This window comes from Micropterus salmoides, unplaced genomic scaffold (genome assembly GCF_014851395.1).
Source record: "Micropterus salmoides isolate LMB-PRFRI ecotype aquatic unplaced genomic scaffold, ASM1485139v1 Ms_hic_scaffold_22, whole genome shotgun sequence".
NCBI classification, from domain to species: Eukaryota; Metazoa; Chordata; class Actinopteri; order Centrarchiformes; family Centrarchidae; genus Micropterus; species Micropterus salmoides.
The window spans coordinates 17474877-17490317 of NW_024041373.1; the positions used below are offsets into that span (position 1 = coordinate 17474877).

Here is a 15441-nt window from a genome sequence, read left to right on the forward strand (position 1 = left end):
AATCCTCACATTAGGCTGAACAGACATTAAAATGATTGGTCATTCATATTTCATGTTTAGATCTCATTTCCAAGCAATACAAATTTGCAAGCAGAAAACAATACGTGCTTCAACAATAGAGAGGTTCCTGCGGTTCAGTTATGAATATGATGGCCACACAGTCATGGTGGTAATATGGTGATGGCAAATGGACTGTACTTACTATATATTGTGCTTTTCAACCTTTGTAGGAGAAGGTGCTTCACAATTTGTCTCTGATTCACCCATTTGCACACACTCATGGAGCAATTTGAAGTTTGTTGAGTTGTTCGAGGATTAACCCACCTACCCTGCATTAACCCAACAAACTGCTCTACCTCCTGAGCTACATCCGCCTCTGTTTGTCATTTGTTCCATGGCAACAACATCCAAATCTATCCTGTATACTTGACCTTCACTGTTAATGTGGAATGGCTGCAGGAGTTTGTTGCCTTCTGAGACCTGCTGTTGAAGTGTCTTTACTCTAGGGATGACAATGTCCATCGGCTGGTCAGTGCAAACAGAAATAGCTCAAAGACCACTGGATGGATTAGGTATTGTACAGACACTTGTAGTCCCAAGATGATGAAGCCTATATTATTCAGGAAAATAGTTAAACATCTACTTGATGGATTTTAAAAATATCTTGTTCAGACATTCAAGGTTCCCAGGTGTAAAATCCTAATGACTTTGGGGAACCCCTGACTTTTCCTCTAGCGCCACTATAGATTGACATTGGTGGTTTTGAGTGAAATGTCGTAGCAGCCATTAAGTGGAGTGCCATGAAGTTTTATGCAGACATTCATGTACCCCTGCTGGACTCAGTTTGGTGATCTTAACTTTTCCTATAGCACCATCATGAGGTCAACAATACTTTGGTTTATCACTAAATACCTGCAAAAGTTCTGACATTTCCATCAGCCTAAGCTGTACTTTGTAAATGTTACCATGCTAACACGATGAACTATGCTAACTTGGCTGCTGACTTTAGTCTTGTTATTAAACCGCTTTACACAGAATTAGGCAGAATTATTGTATATTATGTTGTATCACACAGGTCCCCCTAGTCAATTACAGATGAATTAGCATGGGATGAAATATCTTTCAAAGACAACAGTGAGATTGAGAGGTAGGCTGGCAGATACAGTGGTGCCTTCTGTTTTTATGTGGGCATTTTCTTTAAAAATGCCCGTGTTTACATGCTCACAGGAAACAAATTTGTTAGGATAAATACGGTTATGGCAGCAAATGGGAGTTTACATGCACTGCAGTAACCTGGTTAGTGTAAAACCTGCGTGTGGTCAGTAATGAGATTTCTTCCCCATGGTACTTTACCATTTTTGAACGAAGGCTGGAATACTTTAAGTGTATTAGTAAAACTGTATGTGACACCTCAGGTCTAAGAGATTTCTTTCAGAGGATTTGGACTGTGGGAGGACAGACTGTGTAGTGTGAGAGCATAATTTTTGTTTTCTTCGCACAAAGCACGGCTAATTGCCCAGAAATCTAGCTGTGTGTACCAGGTTTCTCTTAATGCATTACCCCACCCAGTTATGGAAACCTTTTTTCTCAGTCACATTATATTTGTAAACTTATTTTACTGCAGAAAGTTGACAATGAATTTGTCACTTGTGGATGAATGCAGTGTTTATTTATTTTTAATGAGCTTGCATTGTTAAGAGCCTTGGGTCTAACTAACAGAGGCTGTGATGGGACTTAAAGGTAATCAGAAAGTTTTCACTCCAGGTTTAGCACCATGTAGAGAGAGTAAAAAAGTATTAAGCGACTGCAAAGTATTCAGTATTCAGTATTGAGAAGCAAACCCCATTCTTAGTTTTGAATGTGGTTATTGCATACTGTAGTGGAGCTCTTGCAAAATGTGTCACACAGCTATTTTTGTCCACATGGGACAGCTCAGTAGGATTCCAACAGAATCTTTTAGGTAGTGTATTCGTCTTAGAGACTGATATATTTTTCAGGAAGGATGTGTAAATTTTTGGATTATTAATGTTTGACTTGGCACAGATGGCACGGTTTTTCGAGAACTATGGATATACATCTTTTAATGTGATCAAGAAGAAACACTGTCTGGGTTAAATCTAACTATCAGAAATAAAAAAATTAATAAATTCATAGAGAGATGCTTAAAAATAATGGCAAGATTGACATCACAGATGAAAAGCATGGTTCTTGAAATCGGAGCTTTGGACAAACTGCATTTGTGTGAGATTCAGGCACTAACTGAGCCCATTACAGTCACTTCAACATCATGCAGTGGTGGTTTATTTGGTTTTTATGATGATGCCCCAATTTTCTGATTTTCACACAGAGATATGCGGCCTCCTGCAGGATGCACACTGGTGAAAAATACATGACTCAAGGCTTGTCCAGTTTCACATTAGGATTACTGTGATGCACACTTTAAACTTAAATCAAATCCAAATCTTATCAATATATGTACCCTGCTCGTCTTAATGATTATATAAACATCCATGTGAATCTGCTTATTCTGAACAACCAGAATGTTGTTCAAAGCATTTGTGCACCATCTTTAACTGAACTTTTAAGACATTTCCTGCTTTAAGCTATGTGCTTAAAATGTGTTCATGTAATCGAAAATGGATCACCATAGCAGTGTCGACAGACGCAAAGCTATCTGGTATTTTTAGCATTTTTAGGACTTGAATCATAGATCCAGGCTGTCTGTTCTCTTTTCAAAAGAGCTAAGTCTCACATGCCACTTCATGTTACTCAAGATAATGAATGCTCTTTCTATCCTGGCAACAGGTTTCTTGTTTAAAGGTTTCGACCTGTTGAAAGGGCTTTGAGGGAGTAGATAAAGGTCTTGGTCACTGACGTATAAACTATATTGTATTTGATGTCAGTGACCTGATCAAGGACATATGCTTATGCAAACATCCATTCCAAAAGTCATAAAATTTCTAAGGGTGCAAGAACAACAAGATGTTTTTAGGAATGGTACAGACAACATTCTGTAGAAAATATTAATATTAAAGGATTCCAGAGAGTGTTTTCCAGAGAGTGTCATCACATTTTCACCAGCAGAACATAGATTGTTCCACCCAACAAAACTCTTAATACTAAGGGCAAACTCAAGGCTTAAATCTGTCAGTTCTTCTGGTGGTACAATGCTTTTAAAACTGGTAACAATGTGCTCCATCCAACTAAAACCTGCATTGTTTGTGTAGCAGACCAATGAGACAACGATTGTCATTATCGTGACAAAGACATGGTTATGGGTGCTGCTGGAGATATCCTAGGAAATGGTATGTAATAGACTTTATTGCTCTGACACAATATACACAATGACACTAGCACAATGTTGGTGGTAATATTTACCTTGGCTCTGACTTAAAGTTAATGTATCTTGGTATTACACAAGGATATTTCTCTATAATGAACAGCAGCTTTCTGTGTATCCAGTGGACTACTTGAAAGAGAAAATAGACTGTATTTTTTATTGTTCTTTAGCAGATGAACCAACAACAGCCTTGCTTTCTATTTTAATGCTCTCTATCTAGCAACAGTGCTGATGGCTTAATGCACTTTTCAACATCATCAATTAAGTCTGAGTTGTCCATCTTTTCTTTGACCACACAATCTCCTGCCACAAAACAGCCACTTTCTTAAAAAGCCTAAGACACCACTTGATTCTCATGTAAATAACGACTGTTAACTTTTAACATTTACATCTTAGCATGGATTTCCAATGGTGAACAGACTTTTTAGATCATTTAACATATAGGCCTCTGTGATGGTTTGAGGGAATTATGAACATTTATTTCCAATATGACAGCATAGAAGCTGCCTAGACCATTCTCTCTGTAGTCTGGCCTACAAAAAGAAACCACATCACATATTACATTAATGCAAGTTGCACTGTCAAAACTCATTAGGACCAATTTGCTTCTTTGACAATCAAAAGGAATACAGTTATTACACCAAGAGAAATGCAATCCTGACTCTAAAATAAATAATAATTTGTTATCACAATATTTAACTTTGACACAGTAAAAGTTGTTTTACATGGTGATTCCAGCATGTTCATTTAAGTAAAGAGTAGGGCTGGGCAATAAAACAATAATGATAATTATGGCAATATGATTTTCCTCAGTAACAATATAATTAATGTTCAATATATCGTCAATAAATATTTGCTTTAATTCATTTGAATCACAAACAAATTTTCCTATTAAAATATTTATTTTGTTGAAAAAAGAGGCCTGAAAAAAGATCTTTTAAAATCGATTTAGTCATCTTCAATTATGGCAGGTGGTGTAAACAAGCTTTTGGAGACTGACAATACAGTACTTGTTTCACTGAAACCAACCAGCCTTAACAACAATTACAATTTGCAGAGGTGTGAGGTGCACACAAGTTTGTGCAATGCTATGAGGATTTATGGGGACAAACTTTCTGTTGTAGTATGTTTTCTGTATATGTATGTATGTAAGTATGTGTCATTTATTAGTAAATTTTTGGATTGGACAGGTATCTGTCATCTAGGCATGACTACTGTAATGGTCTTTTCTCCAGCTTGTGTCAAGTACGCATAAGTAGTAGTTATTTGCCAGCTTGTACACAATGTTACTGCTAGAACACTTAGTCCCAGTGAAAGGAACTGTTAATGCTTCAGCATATCAAGATATTTTGGACAGTTTCATGCTCCCAAATTTGTGGAAACTACTTGGCAACAACATGACTGTGCAAATGTTAGCAAATGTTAATGTGCTAACACGCTAAACTTAGATGCTTAGATTTTCGCAGCAAGCATATTGTGAGCATGGTCAGGTCAGCGTTTGGCTCAAAGCTCCAATACAGCCTCAAAGAGCTACCATGACTGTTGACTCGTAGTGGGAGTCCTGCGGTGAAACAGTACAAGGGGCTGCATTGGTGGGGTTGTGTTGCTTCAGGCGTCGGACATGAAATACGATTCAGGAAGGCTAGTTTGAGTAATGTACGCATGAGAATTAAGGCTTATCAGACACCAAAACACTGAAGAGGTTCTTGATACCTTGATGCAAACGATGCTCAGCGATATGGTATTGAAGAGGGTGTGTGTGGTTTAAGACTAAGAATAGGGAGGGAGCTGCATCAACTTGTTAGTTTCTCTACACTATTGTACCATGGTGATTTTCATACATCAATTTGCAGTGAGGAAATGGTGTTTGTGTTTGGTCTATTTTGGGCAGTTCACAGAGGCAAATTAACTGCCTCCCACAATGATGGGAAAAAGATTATAGCTTCACCAAGGCTGAAATTAACCCAATTTTGGAGAATGGCAGGGTGTTAATTTTATGCCCTGCATTGACAAAATTGTGCTCTGGACTCCATATAAGCGCAGCATGCACACGTGTATGACAACCACCTCACCTGGGATGAAAAGTACAAAAAAAAAAAACACCAGAGGAAGAGATTGCTGCAACATTGTCTCTCAAAACACTTCTTGATACCCCTGTTTACTGAATGAAACAGCTGCAGCTTTTTTTTCTCCTTTGTCTCTTTGACTCTAGTTTACTTTGGCAGAAATGCATAAACAGATGTTCTTCATGTCAAATTATATCAAAAGTAATTAGAGGTTATTAAGCATTTGGAGTGCTAAGAAGGCAGTGATATTACATCACTTCTCATTTGGTTGTAGCTGTAATACACATATTTTAATTTTGGCAATGTATGCTGCACAGTGGGTCCCTTGACAGCTGGTGCACATGTTTGTACTGTGTGAGTCTGTGCCTGAGTGGGATAAGGAGTCAGTATGTGGGCACCGCAATCACATATGACAGGTGGAAAGTGAACTTAAATAACATCTAAAAAGAATATTTGGGGTTTTAGCATTACACAACCCTTTTATAGAAAGTTATGTGAGGGTTTTCTTATTCAAGTATGTGAATGCTGATGAACACAGAAATATTATATTAGTATGCATTATATAAATACAAAAAGCTGTAAGCTGTCTTTATTTTGTGTTACATTTTCATAATGTACACTGTAGTAATGCGACAGCTAACATTAAGATGCTCTTAACAGTCCTGTGCATGCGCTTGCCTTGAAGTGTTGTTTGAGCAAATACTTGTAAAAATGTAAGGTTTTTAGTAGAAAAGGTCTTTAAGGACTCTAAGATTGTTCATTATCCGGAAACTGGGCCATGATCTCCAAAGTTCAGTTGTCTCATTCCAGGAATGAGACAACTGAATTGCAAAAGCTGATCTCGTTTGGTCTTTAGACTTTTGAACATCCAAAATAGGAACACAGGATCTCATCCAACAAGCTGGCACATATGAGGGCCCCTCTGTGCTTTAAAAGTAATCACTAAGATCTTAATAAGTAACAAGTGAAGAGACGCCAGGATAGGGGTAATATGCATATCTCAATTTAGTGCCAGAAAACAACTTTTCACCATTTCTGGAGGAAGGGGAATTACAATAATCCAGATGGGACATGACAAGGACACAAACAGCAGTCTATTAGTATTTTTAGGAGAGGAATGTTTAAACTTTTGAATTTTCCTGAGTGAAAGGGCAGCAATATTATATCACACTGAGTTTGTTTAACAGGATTTCCACTATGCTAAGTAACAAAACTTAATAAAGGGCTACATGGGTAAGAAATCAGGGGGTTTGTCCAGTTATAAGGATCTCAAGACTTTTTGGCATTTAACAGCAGCAGTAGTAAATGTCTTAGAGACAGCTGTGGCCACAACACATTTGTGTTTGGTCATTGCCCAAGTAAATGTGTGACATCCACATAAAGGTGGAATTAGATATTATGTATGTATAAGAAAATATGAAATAAAAATAGGGGGATCCCTGCAGAGACATTGTAAAATAACCTATGCAGTCACTCAGGGCTACGCTAAAAGTTTTGCCAAAGAGTTAAGACTTACAGTAAAGCACTGAGATTTCAAAAAGATAACAAAAGTAGATAATTTATTGATTGAGTTCAGGAGGGCAGTTTCAGTAGTTTTGATGAGCTTTAAAAACTAGACTGAAACTTTTCAGGCATAGGGTTCTCGTTCATAAAAGCCAGCAGTCGATTTGCAACAATTTCCTTCAGAACTTTTACCCACAAAAACACCCCAAAATCTTTGGGTTTGGTACAAAATTGTTAAAGTCACTGTAAACAAGTGCAAAAAAGAAGAGAAAACCACTCAACACCAGTAGAAGAGAGCTTTCATACTCATCGAGTCATAACTCAAATTGTTGTTAATTTGTATCCTGCAGCTTTCAAAAGAGAGCTATCTGTACAAATTAATTGCAGCTGTTTTCACACAAAATTCCTTTTCGCCCCCATCCTTCAACAACATACCACCGTTCTACATGTGTGCTTTTTATTATTTAATCTCATTTGAAGGGGAAAAAAATAAAATTTTCTTCAAATGATGTCGAACAGTTAATAAAAGTTGGTTTCATTGACTCATTCCAGCGTTTGGCAACAATAATTGTCTTGTTGCCGTTTTATTTTTTAGTTGTGAGTTAACTGTTTGGTTTTACTCTCCCACACCAACTTATTTAATTCGGTTTGCTTCCTTGTGACAGCCAGAGCCTATTATGTTTTAAGATCATAGATTACGTTTAAAGCATATTTCAAATAGGAAATAATACAGCCAATACCAAAAAGCCTTAATGCAACTAACTTTCTTTTCCATACTAAATCTGGAGCCCTATCAGAAATGGGCTTCCACACTTATCTGATGCCATCATCTACTGATGCCAACATTATTGATATTAGGGATAAAAGCAAGCCTTCTGTGTTGTCTCAGTGGGATTAGTCCACTGTGAAGCCCAGATCAGAGGCGATTCTGACCGGAGATGACCCTGACTGAGTCACAGGCTACTGAAGAGAGTGATTTTATTTATTTAGAAAGCAAGCACATATACGGCGTGGTGGGACTCTGGGTAGTGCTTATTTGTATATGTCTGACAAACTCTGGCATCCTCTTGACTGATGAGGACAACAACTTTGCTGTGTGACTGAGATTGAGAGAGGAGGTGCCCAGAAGTAGTATTGGCTGCCACAGCAGAAAAGCTTAAGTTCAATTAACTTGAGAAAGAAAGGAGGCTCTCTGTGCCCTCCCTTGTAATATTATCAGCATCGTAATTTACGACCAGAGAGTTTCAAAAAGATGTAGCTCACCACTCAAGTTACTGAGGCAGATATATTTATGAAAAACTGTTTTAGATTAATGAACGAGCAACAAGGGGGTCTTTTGACTTTTAAATTAAATTCTTAGAAGATCCATTTTTCAGATGGAGTTCAGCCCCAGAGAGACAGATAATTATAGGTCCCTGTGACAACACACAAATGCATCAAACCCTGATTGCTGCAAACAGGGAGCACAGTCATTAATAGCATAAACATGCAGGAGTGGGTATTATAATTATAAGGCAAAAGCTTCATCACACCTCCATCTGTGCTCCTTCTTGAGTATCTGAGAGTCTGAGTGAGTCTGCGAAATAGATAAACCTGCTTTATAATAAAGGATAAAATACAAGGTGTCATCTGCGGTAATTTAAAAAGCCCATTAAAATACCACCACCCTTTTAGGTTTTACAGCTGGTACACTGGCGAGGAATGCCAGGTACTCTACAGTATACATGGTTAAATTTACTTACTTAAAACTAAATTGTGGTGGTGCTGTAACTCTTACTAATGTAATGTAAGCTTTATACGTTTTTTTCTACCTAAGCGGCATAGTAGCAGTGACCGGCATTTTATTAGAAATGTGACCAGCCAATTACATATTCATACATAACCTTGAAGTGATGCATTATTCCCACAAATTCTTCTTAATGAGGCACGCTTTCCAATATGCGTCGGTTAATCTATACCCTACAAGCTACGATACATGTAGGAGGTAATTGTAAATGGCACTAAACTGGTTTTGACTTGTTGGTAGATTTCACTTTCACTGAGACATTTCTAGCAAGGTGTACTTTAAGTACTGTAGGACTTTCAATTCCTTTTTGCACCACTGATCTCAATTAAAATACCTCACCACTGCTCCTCCTGGATTTCCTTTTTAGTTATTTTATGAATCCGCTAATTTGGCCTCTTAGGAATCAAGCAATCCCATGATTTATTAGGCTTTGGGAGTGTTGTCACACAGGGCTGCTGTGGAAAAATTTAAGCAGTCACTGATTAAAAGCTGTGGGAAATAAATCAGAAAAAGTGTTGGTGCCTTCAAAGATGATAATTGTACATTTCTGAGATTAGCACATGTATAATGTGGAATAGTAAAAAATAATGCTAGTTTTACCAAATTACAAAACGTCTTTGCACTGCTCCTGTCTTGATTTTCATTCAAGTAGTAGTATTCAACAAAACTGTGCTACTTTTGTTTTTCATTTCTTTTCATTTCAGTTGATTGTTTAGTAAGTAATATGACCTTCATCATCCAGTGCCTTTACATTTAGGTATTTGTTTTTGACAAAGTATTTTGTCTATAGGTAACACATTTCTTTTCTACCACCAACCGGATTTATTAACATACTGTAACAATAAAACAGTGATGGTGAATGTCCTTCTACATGGGGGCTATGTATTTAATGGAGACTCTGCCTTCACAGGTACAATTTTGGTAGAGAACATGCAGATAAATGGCCGTGCCCAAAATCCAGGCAGAACCATCTCGCTGAAATTGCTGGACAACCATGACTACTGGGTGATACTGGCACCAGCACAACAGAGGCTCTACCTCAACAGCACTGGACGCATTCTGGACAGAGATGTGAGTACAGGACAAAAGATGGTAATGTGTAGGGATGAATCTGGAAAAATAAAGTCACACTTGTGTCCTGGTGTTTTAAAAGTAAATATATTTTCTGACATTTATGAATGTGTAGCTTCTTTTGTGTGAACTAATTTGCAGATATTAGAGAACAGTATGTTAGCAACGGAGCACGGGAAAAAAATAGAGTGAACAGATTTCATACAAGCTAATTGTGTCCTGTGGTCTCGGCTCTTATAGTCATGATCAAGTGTTGTATACACACAGTTGTTTTATACGTTAATCATAGCTGAGTCAGTTTCTTCACATTAATCAGGGCTGTGTTAACTCACTAATTGCCATCATTATTATAATTTCTGAGGCCAGTGGGAGGTGGTTCAAGTGATTAATAAAGAATAAAGGATATTCAGATGTTTTAATTGGCTATTTAAGTTTTTATGGTTTTGTGTTACCAGCAACAACTTCCAAATGGTTTCCCAGAGATGAGCCATTAGTCATGAGCCAAAGGACAGCTGATTTTATTTTATTTTATATTTTTTTAGCTTGAAGCTATAATCTGGTACAGTGCATCAGATGGAGAAGTATGTTTTACTGTACGCTGTTCCTTTTAAATAAATAAATGAAAATGATTAAATGCTCATGCCAGTTGGAAAAAAGGTGGTGTCTGTGTGAGTGTACGGTGGCCCAGAGGTATCAGGGCGAATGCAAAAGTCACAACACGAATGCAAAACCCACAACAGAAATACAAAAACCACAACGTGAATACAAAAAAACACAACGGCAGTGGACCACAACGGAAGTTGACAACGAAAGAGACGTTTAGTAATAGCGGATTACTTTAGTTGGCATACATCTACACAGTAGCACAGTGGCAGTGTTGCCGTCCTGCATTCAGTAGAGCTGGGTTTGAATCTTGGATAGAACAGACTTTATAATGTGACTTTTTTCCGCATAGTAGTGTCTGCCAAATGAGTTTTGTATTTGTGTTGTGGGTTTTGTATTTGGCCTGATACCTCTGGGCCACCGTAGTAAGTGGCCTACTACAAAAAGACGCAGAACTTCTAAACAGATTCACGTAACATGACCAAACTTTGTAGAAAGACACAAACACACAAAGATAGACAGATACACAAACACTTATTTCCAATGTTACTCATGATTGGCCAATTTAAAAAAATTATGAAAAGAAAAGAGAAATACAATTTTTGTTTTTGAACATTTAAAACTTTCTTGTACTCACAAAAAGAAGCAGTCACCAGTTGTCTTTTAGCTCCAGGACATTTGATTTGTGCCTTAAGCCGCTAATAGAATATTATGTTTTTCAATTATGGTGAAGATATTTTGGCTCTTTTCAACATTTTGAAAATTGAGCCAAATTAGTAGCAAAAGAAATGTTACAAAATACTGTATTGAATATACAGTATTGAATCCCTCTTTTTTCACTTAATTCATCAACCACACTTTATTTATTGTGGTTTTTAAAGACACTTCGGACACTCAGCTGCCGTGTTATTTGGAATGGCTAGGCTATGTAGCGATATAGCCTACCAATGCGATGGCTAAAGCCAGGTTGTGCATGTGAGATCTAAGAAAAAACTACTACTCAACAACTAATTGATATTCTTTCTGCTAACTGGACAGGAGGTCTACTACAGGTGGTTTACACAGGTTACTTACAGTGTTGCATGTGCATTATTTTACGTTATGGTAAATCGCCTTAAGTCTAAATCTGTCAAAATGATTGTTGATTGTTAAAAAATTCAGTCAATGACGGAGAACACAACCCCTGCTGTCCCTTCTGTCACTCAAGGCATTTTGTTTTGCACTGTTACTTTGCCCCCTTTTTGTAGTTTTTGTCATCTTCCTTGCTTTCAAACAGTGAACAGATAAGGAAAGTGATAAATCAAATGTGTCGTGTAAGATAGTCTAAATTAGCATTTTGCAAACTTGACTGATCATGTGTGATGAGTGATCAATATAAAAAGGTAATTTACTTCAAGTCTTACTAGACTTTAATATTACAGTATAGTTCAATTTCAACAATAACCCATTGCTCCTTCATGTTAATAACATATTTGAATTTATTATGTCTTTCACTATTAAGCTACAAAGGCAAAGTATACAAGATGTAATGTAGCAACAGAGTTGGTGGTGTTTCAGTGTTGCATGATAATTACCCCTATTGCTAAATATAGTAAATATTGACTAAATGTAGACACTGTGTCTGTATGTAATATCTTGACTTCAGTTCTCCAGGGTATCCAGTAAACCTGCAGCAAATACAGATCAGCCTAAATGGTATGCTACAGTATAAGATGTGAGATGTGAGGTGCACAGGGGCTAGCACTGGGTGTTAAGTGTTGTGACTGCTGTGGGAAAGAAACTGTTTGAAGTGTGTGGTTAGATTATATGGACCAAGGGGGGACTTGAAGCTACTTATGGGAATATCTCAGAAATATGGCCAATTAACAGGAGATATTACTACAGTGGATGAGCACATGGGCGTCAAAGCTTTGCAAGTAAGAAGGGGAGAGGGAGAGGCTCGCCAGGCTGCCTTACACGATATGGCAAAATTATTCCTGTTTCTAAATTCAGATAATGTTTCTGACAAGTAGCAGTGGAAATAAGACAAGCTGCTGCTGACCGATATACATTTGAACAGAACATGGCACAAGACTCACAGCTCTCCGTTTTGATCCGGCATTTTAATAATTTATTACATGTAATACTCAAAAAGAAAAACTGGCTGTGCAGCTTAAAATAAAATAACAATAGCCATGGCTTGTTTACTTACTTATTAACAAGAGGATTGAATAGCAATTTTGGTTGTCTTGTTTTTTTCTAACTGGACTGACATAGATTCAGCCTGGATGATTTCAATGCCAGGATACTGTCTGCCAAGAAACAAATTGATATAAGTAAATTGGTTCTCATGACAACCCCGATGGATGCTGGTAAACAGACATTATTTTCCAAAACCTCTCTCTGGTCTTTCTTTTTGCTTTGCGCATCATTTGTGTGTATCGTTTGTTTTCTGTTCTGGTTCAGTAACTTGTTTACTGGACATATTTGAAACCAGTAAAGGTCAGCTGAGCTGAGAAAACTTTTGTGATAGCTGACTGTATGTTGGGGGGAAAGGGAATTTGAACATTAACTACAACCTACATTGTAATCCTAATGATATGTCTTTCTTTTCTCTCTCTCTCTCAGCCTCCCAATTACATCACTACCATTGTGGTTCAGGTTGAGTGCACCAATGAGCTGGTTGGTACTGTAATTTTGCACGAAGTACGGATTGTTGTTAGGGACAGGAATGACAACGCCCCTCGCTTTCAGCAGCCACGCTACTATGTCGCAGTAAACGAGGTAAGGGAGCAACTCCTTCTGTCGGTTCTGCAGGATTTATAAATCAAGATATTATGTGCAGCATTGTAATGTTGTTGTTGCAACTTTCAGATTATTCTGATTGCAGTAGTTTTTGTTTTTGAAAAGTTAGTCAAACCCTGTGGAAATTGAAAATTGGTGTAACCTGTCTATTGGTTTCTTAGGCATTGGGCTTAGTTGCATATGTTCTTATGAATCTTTTTAGATACTATCAGTGGGATCGCCACATCAAATCCCACATATTTTGCTCTTTATCAGGGCCCACTGGTGCAAAATGGTCAAGAGTCAAATTAAGTCACTGACACAAGGTTATTGAGAAACTTGACTGACTGACTGCGTGCAGCTGTTAGTAAGAAGTTAGTTTCTAGTTAAACACTTTATTATGTTTCAGTTTTGATATTTTCAGTTTCTTGCACAGCAAATCTGTAAAATGTGGCTGTACAGTCTATTAGCTAAAAGGAACAGCATTTTTAGTGCTCTCAAATGCTACTTTCCTGTAAGGTATAACGGTCAAAGTACACCTTTTTCCACCTAAACAAACCTGCGTCACCTGCAATAATTCAAGACAATTCATCTCTGACTTTACAGTCATGTGCTTGAGATTATGACAAAATTTTTCAGACAACCCAGACTTTTGTCTTTTTTGTTCACACTTAGTGTACGTTGCGTGTTCGGAACTTGTGTCACAGTGTGTTATCATAGTCATGTGCAGTTGCCCCAACAAGTATAGTGAGTCATTCTACATTGCTGTCGACTTCTCCCCTGAACAAGCTCTCTTGCCCACTGCCTGGTCCTGTGGACTTTGCTGAGGGCTCTGGAGAACAGCAGTAGTTCTCATACATACTTTTTGTTATTCTGTCAGCAGTGTGCATAAGCCTTCAGACTGCTGCTGACTGCAACATTTCCTGCTTTGTGATATATTTTTTTTCTTTTTGTATACTAATGGAGTGGAGTGGCAACAGTAATAGCTATATACATGAGTTTGCTGCTGTAAGTAGATGTTGTACTCTCAGGGGGCTGTTTGAACTGTTTACTTTTCTTTTTCCCACTCATGTTTTTCTCTAGCTCACACCAGTTGGAACGACCATTTTCACCGGCTTCTCAGGAAATAATGGTGCTACGGACATTGACGATGGGCCCAATGGACATATAGAATACAGTGTCCTTTACAACCCCAATGACCCGGTATATGGACAAGTCACACAATGATAAACACCATAAACACCACCTGTACACCATTTTAAATTTCTTCAACAATCATGACTTATTGCTCACATCCATCTTTCTTTCTGTTTGATAATATCGACTCTCTGTCTCTTTCAGGCTTCTAACAGAACAGTGAGTGTTGCAAACACCCTTTCAGGAAACATAATTCTGGCAGAGAGGCTAAACTATGAGGAGAGAACTCGCTACCTGGTTTTAATCCAAGCCAACGTAAGTGAGCTAAAATGCACAAGCATCATCACTTTGAATTGCAAGTCTTAAGATCAGTAAGTGCTCAGTCTCAGGAAATTATAAACAGGTCCTGATCTGTATATTTAGCTTGAGATTGTCTATTTAAGCATTGACCTTAAGGGTAGTGATAGACCAGTTAATCGTCAGCCCATTCACTGGGCCTATATCTGGCATTTTGAGATAATCGGCACCGGCCAATACCTGCACTCATGAGGCCGATATTCAAGAAATGTCTGCGTACACATTTGCAGCAGGCTTGTCAGTGTGGTTGTGGTGGAACGATGTGGTTAGCACTCCCCTGTTTTGGGAAGTTGGTGGAAAAAGCCCTTTTCTTTGTTTCTATATCGGTATTATATATTGGCCATTGGCTGCCTTGGCTCTCTAAAAATCGGCCATTCAAAAAACCATATCAGTCGACCACAACTTGAGGGTAAAGAACTCTTAATGGCACTAAACCAATATCTCAAGATGTGCTTTGTATTCAGCAGCAGCAGCTGGATTTTGAAGTAGGATTTTCATGGAAATTAAACACTCAAACACCTGTTTTTTTCTTGGCTTAATAGATAATAGCACTTCTACCATATTTCGGATTTTTCAGTTATTGTACAGGGCGGATGTTACGAACGCATTGTTTTTTGTTACTTTTTTTTTTTTTAAATGTTGTCATCACTTAGGAAAACATGCTTTTCATGTTCAGTTTTACCAATAATAAGAGGGATTCCTAATAAGTAATAGAGATTTGTTAATTGGCACTCAGTGTAAGGACATCACACAAATTGTTTAACTCACATTTAACTAATACTAATTAAAAGATTGCTCATGGTCAGCAATATTAC

The 15441-nt window shown here is 37.7% G+C and overlaps 1 protein-coding gene across 6 annotated transcripts in view; it reads left to right on the forward strand.

Annotated features, from left to right (window-relative positions):
• Positions 1 to 15441, forward strand: part of pcdh15a (protocadherin-related 15a) — a 222534-nt gene that overhangs the window by 90702 nt on the left and 116391 nt on the right. For all 6 annotated transcript variants that reach the window (XM_038737732.1, XM_038737727.1, XM_038737729.1 and 3 more), the window contains 4 exons: positions 9606 to 9766; positions 12977 to 13132; positions 14216 to 14335; positions 14474 to 14584. In XM_038737732.1, the coding sequence (XP_038593660.1) occupies positions 9606 to 9766; positions 12977 to 13132; positions 14216 to 14335; positions 14474 to 14584 (548 nt within the window). The remainder of the gene's footprint in view (positions 1 to 9605; positions 9767 to 12976; positions 13133 to 14215; positions 14336 to 14473; positions 14585 to 15441) is intronic.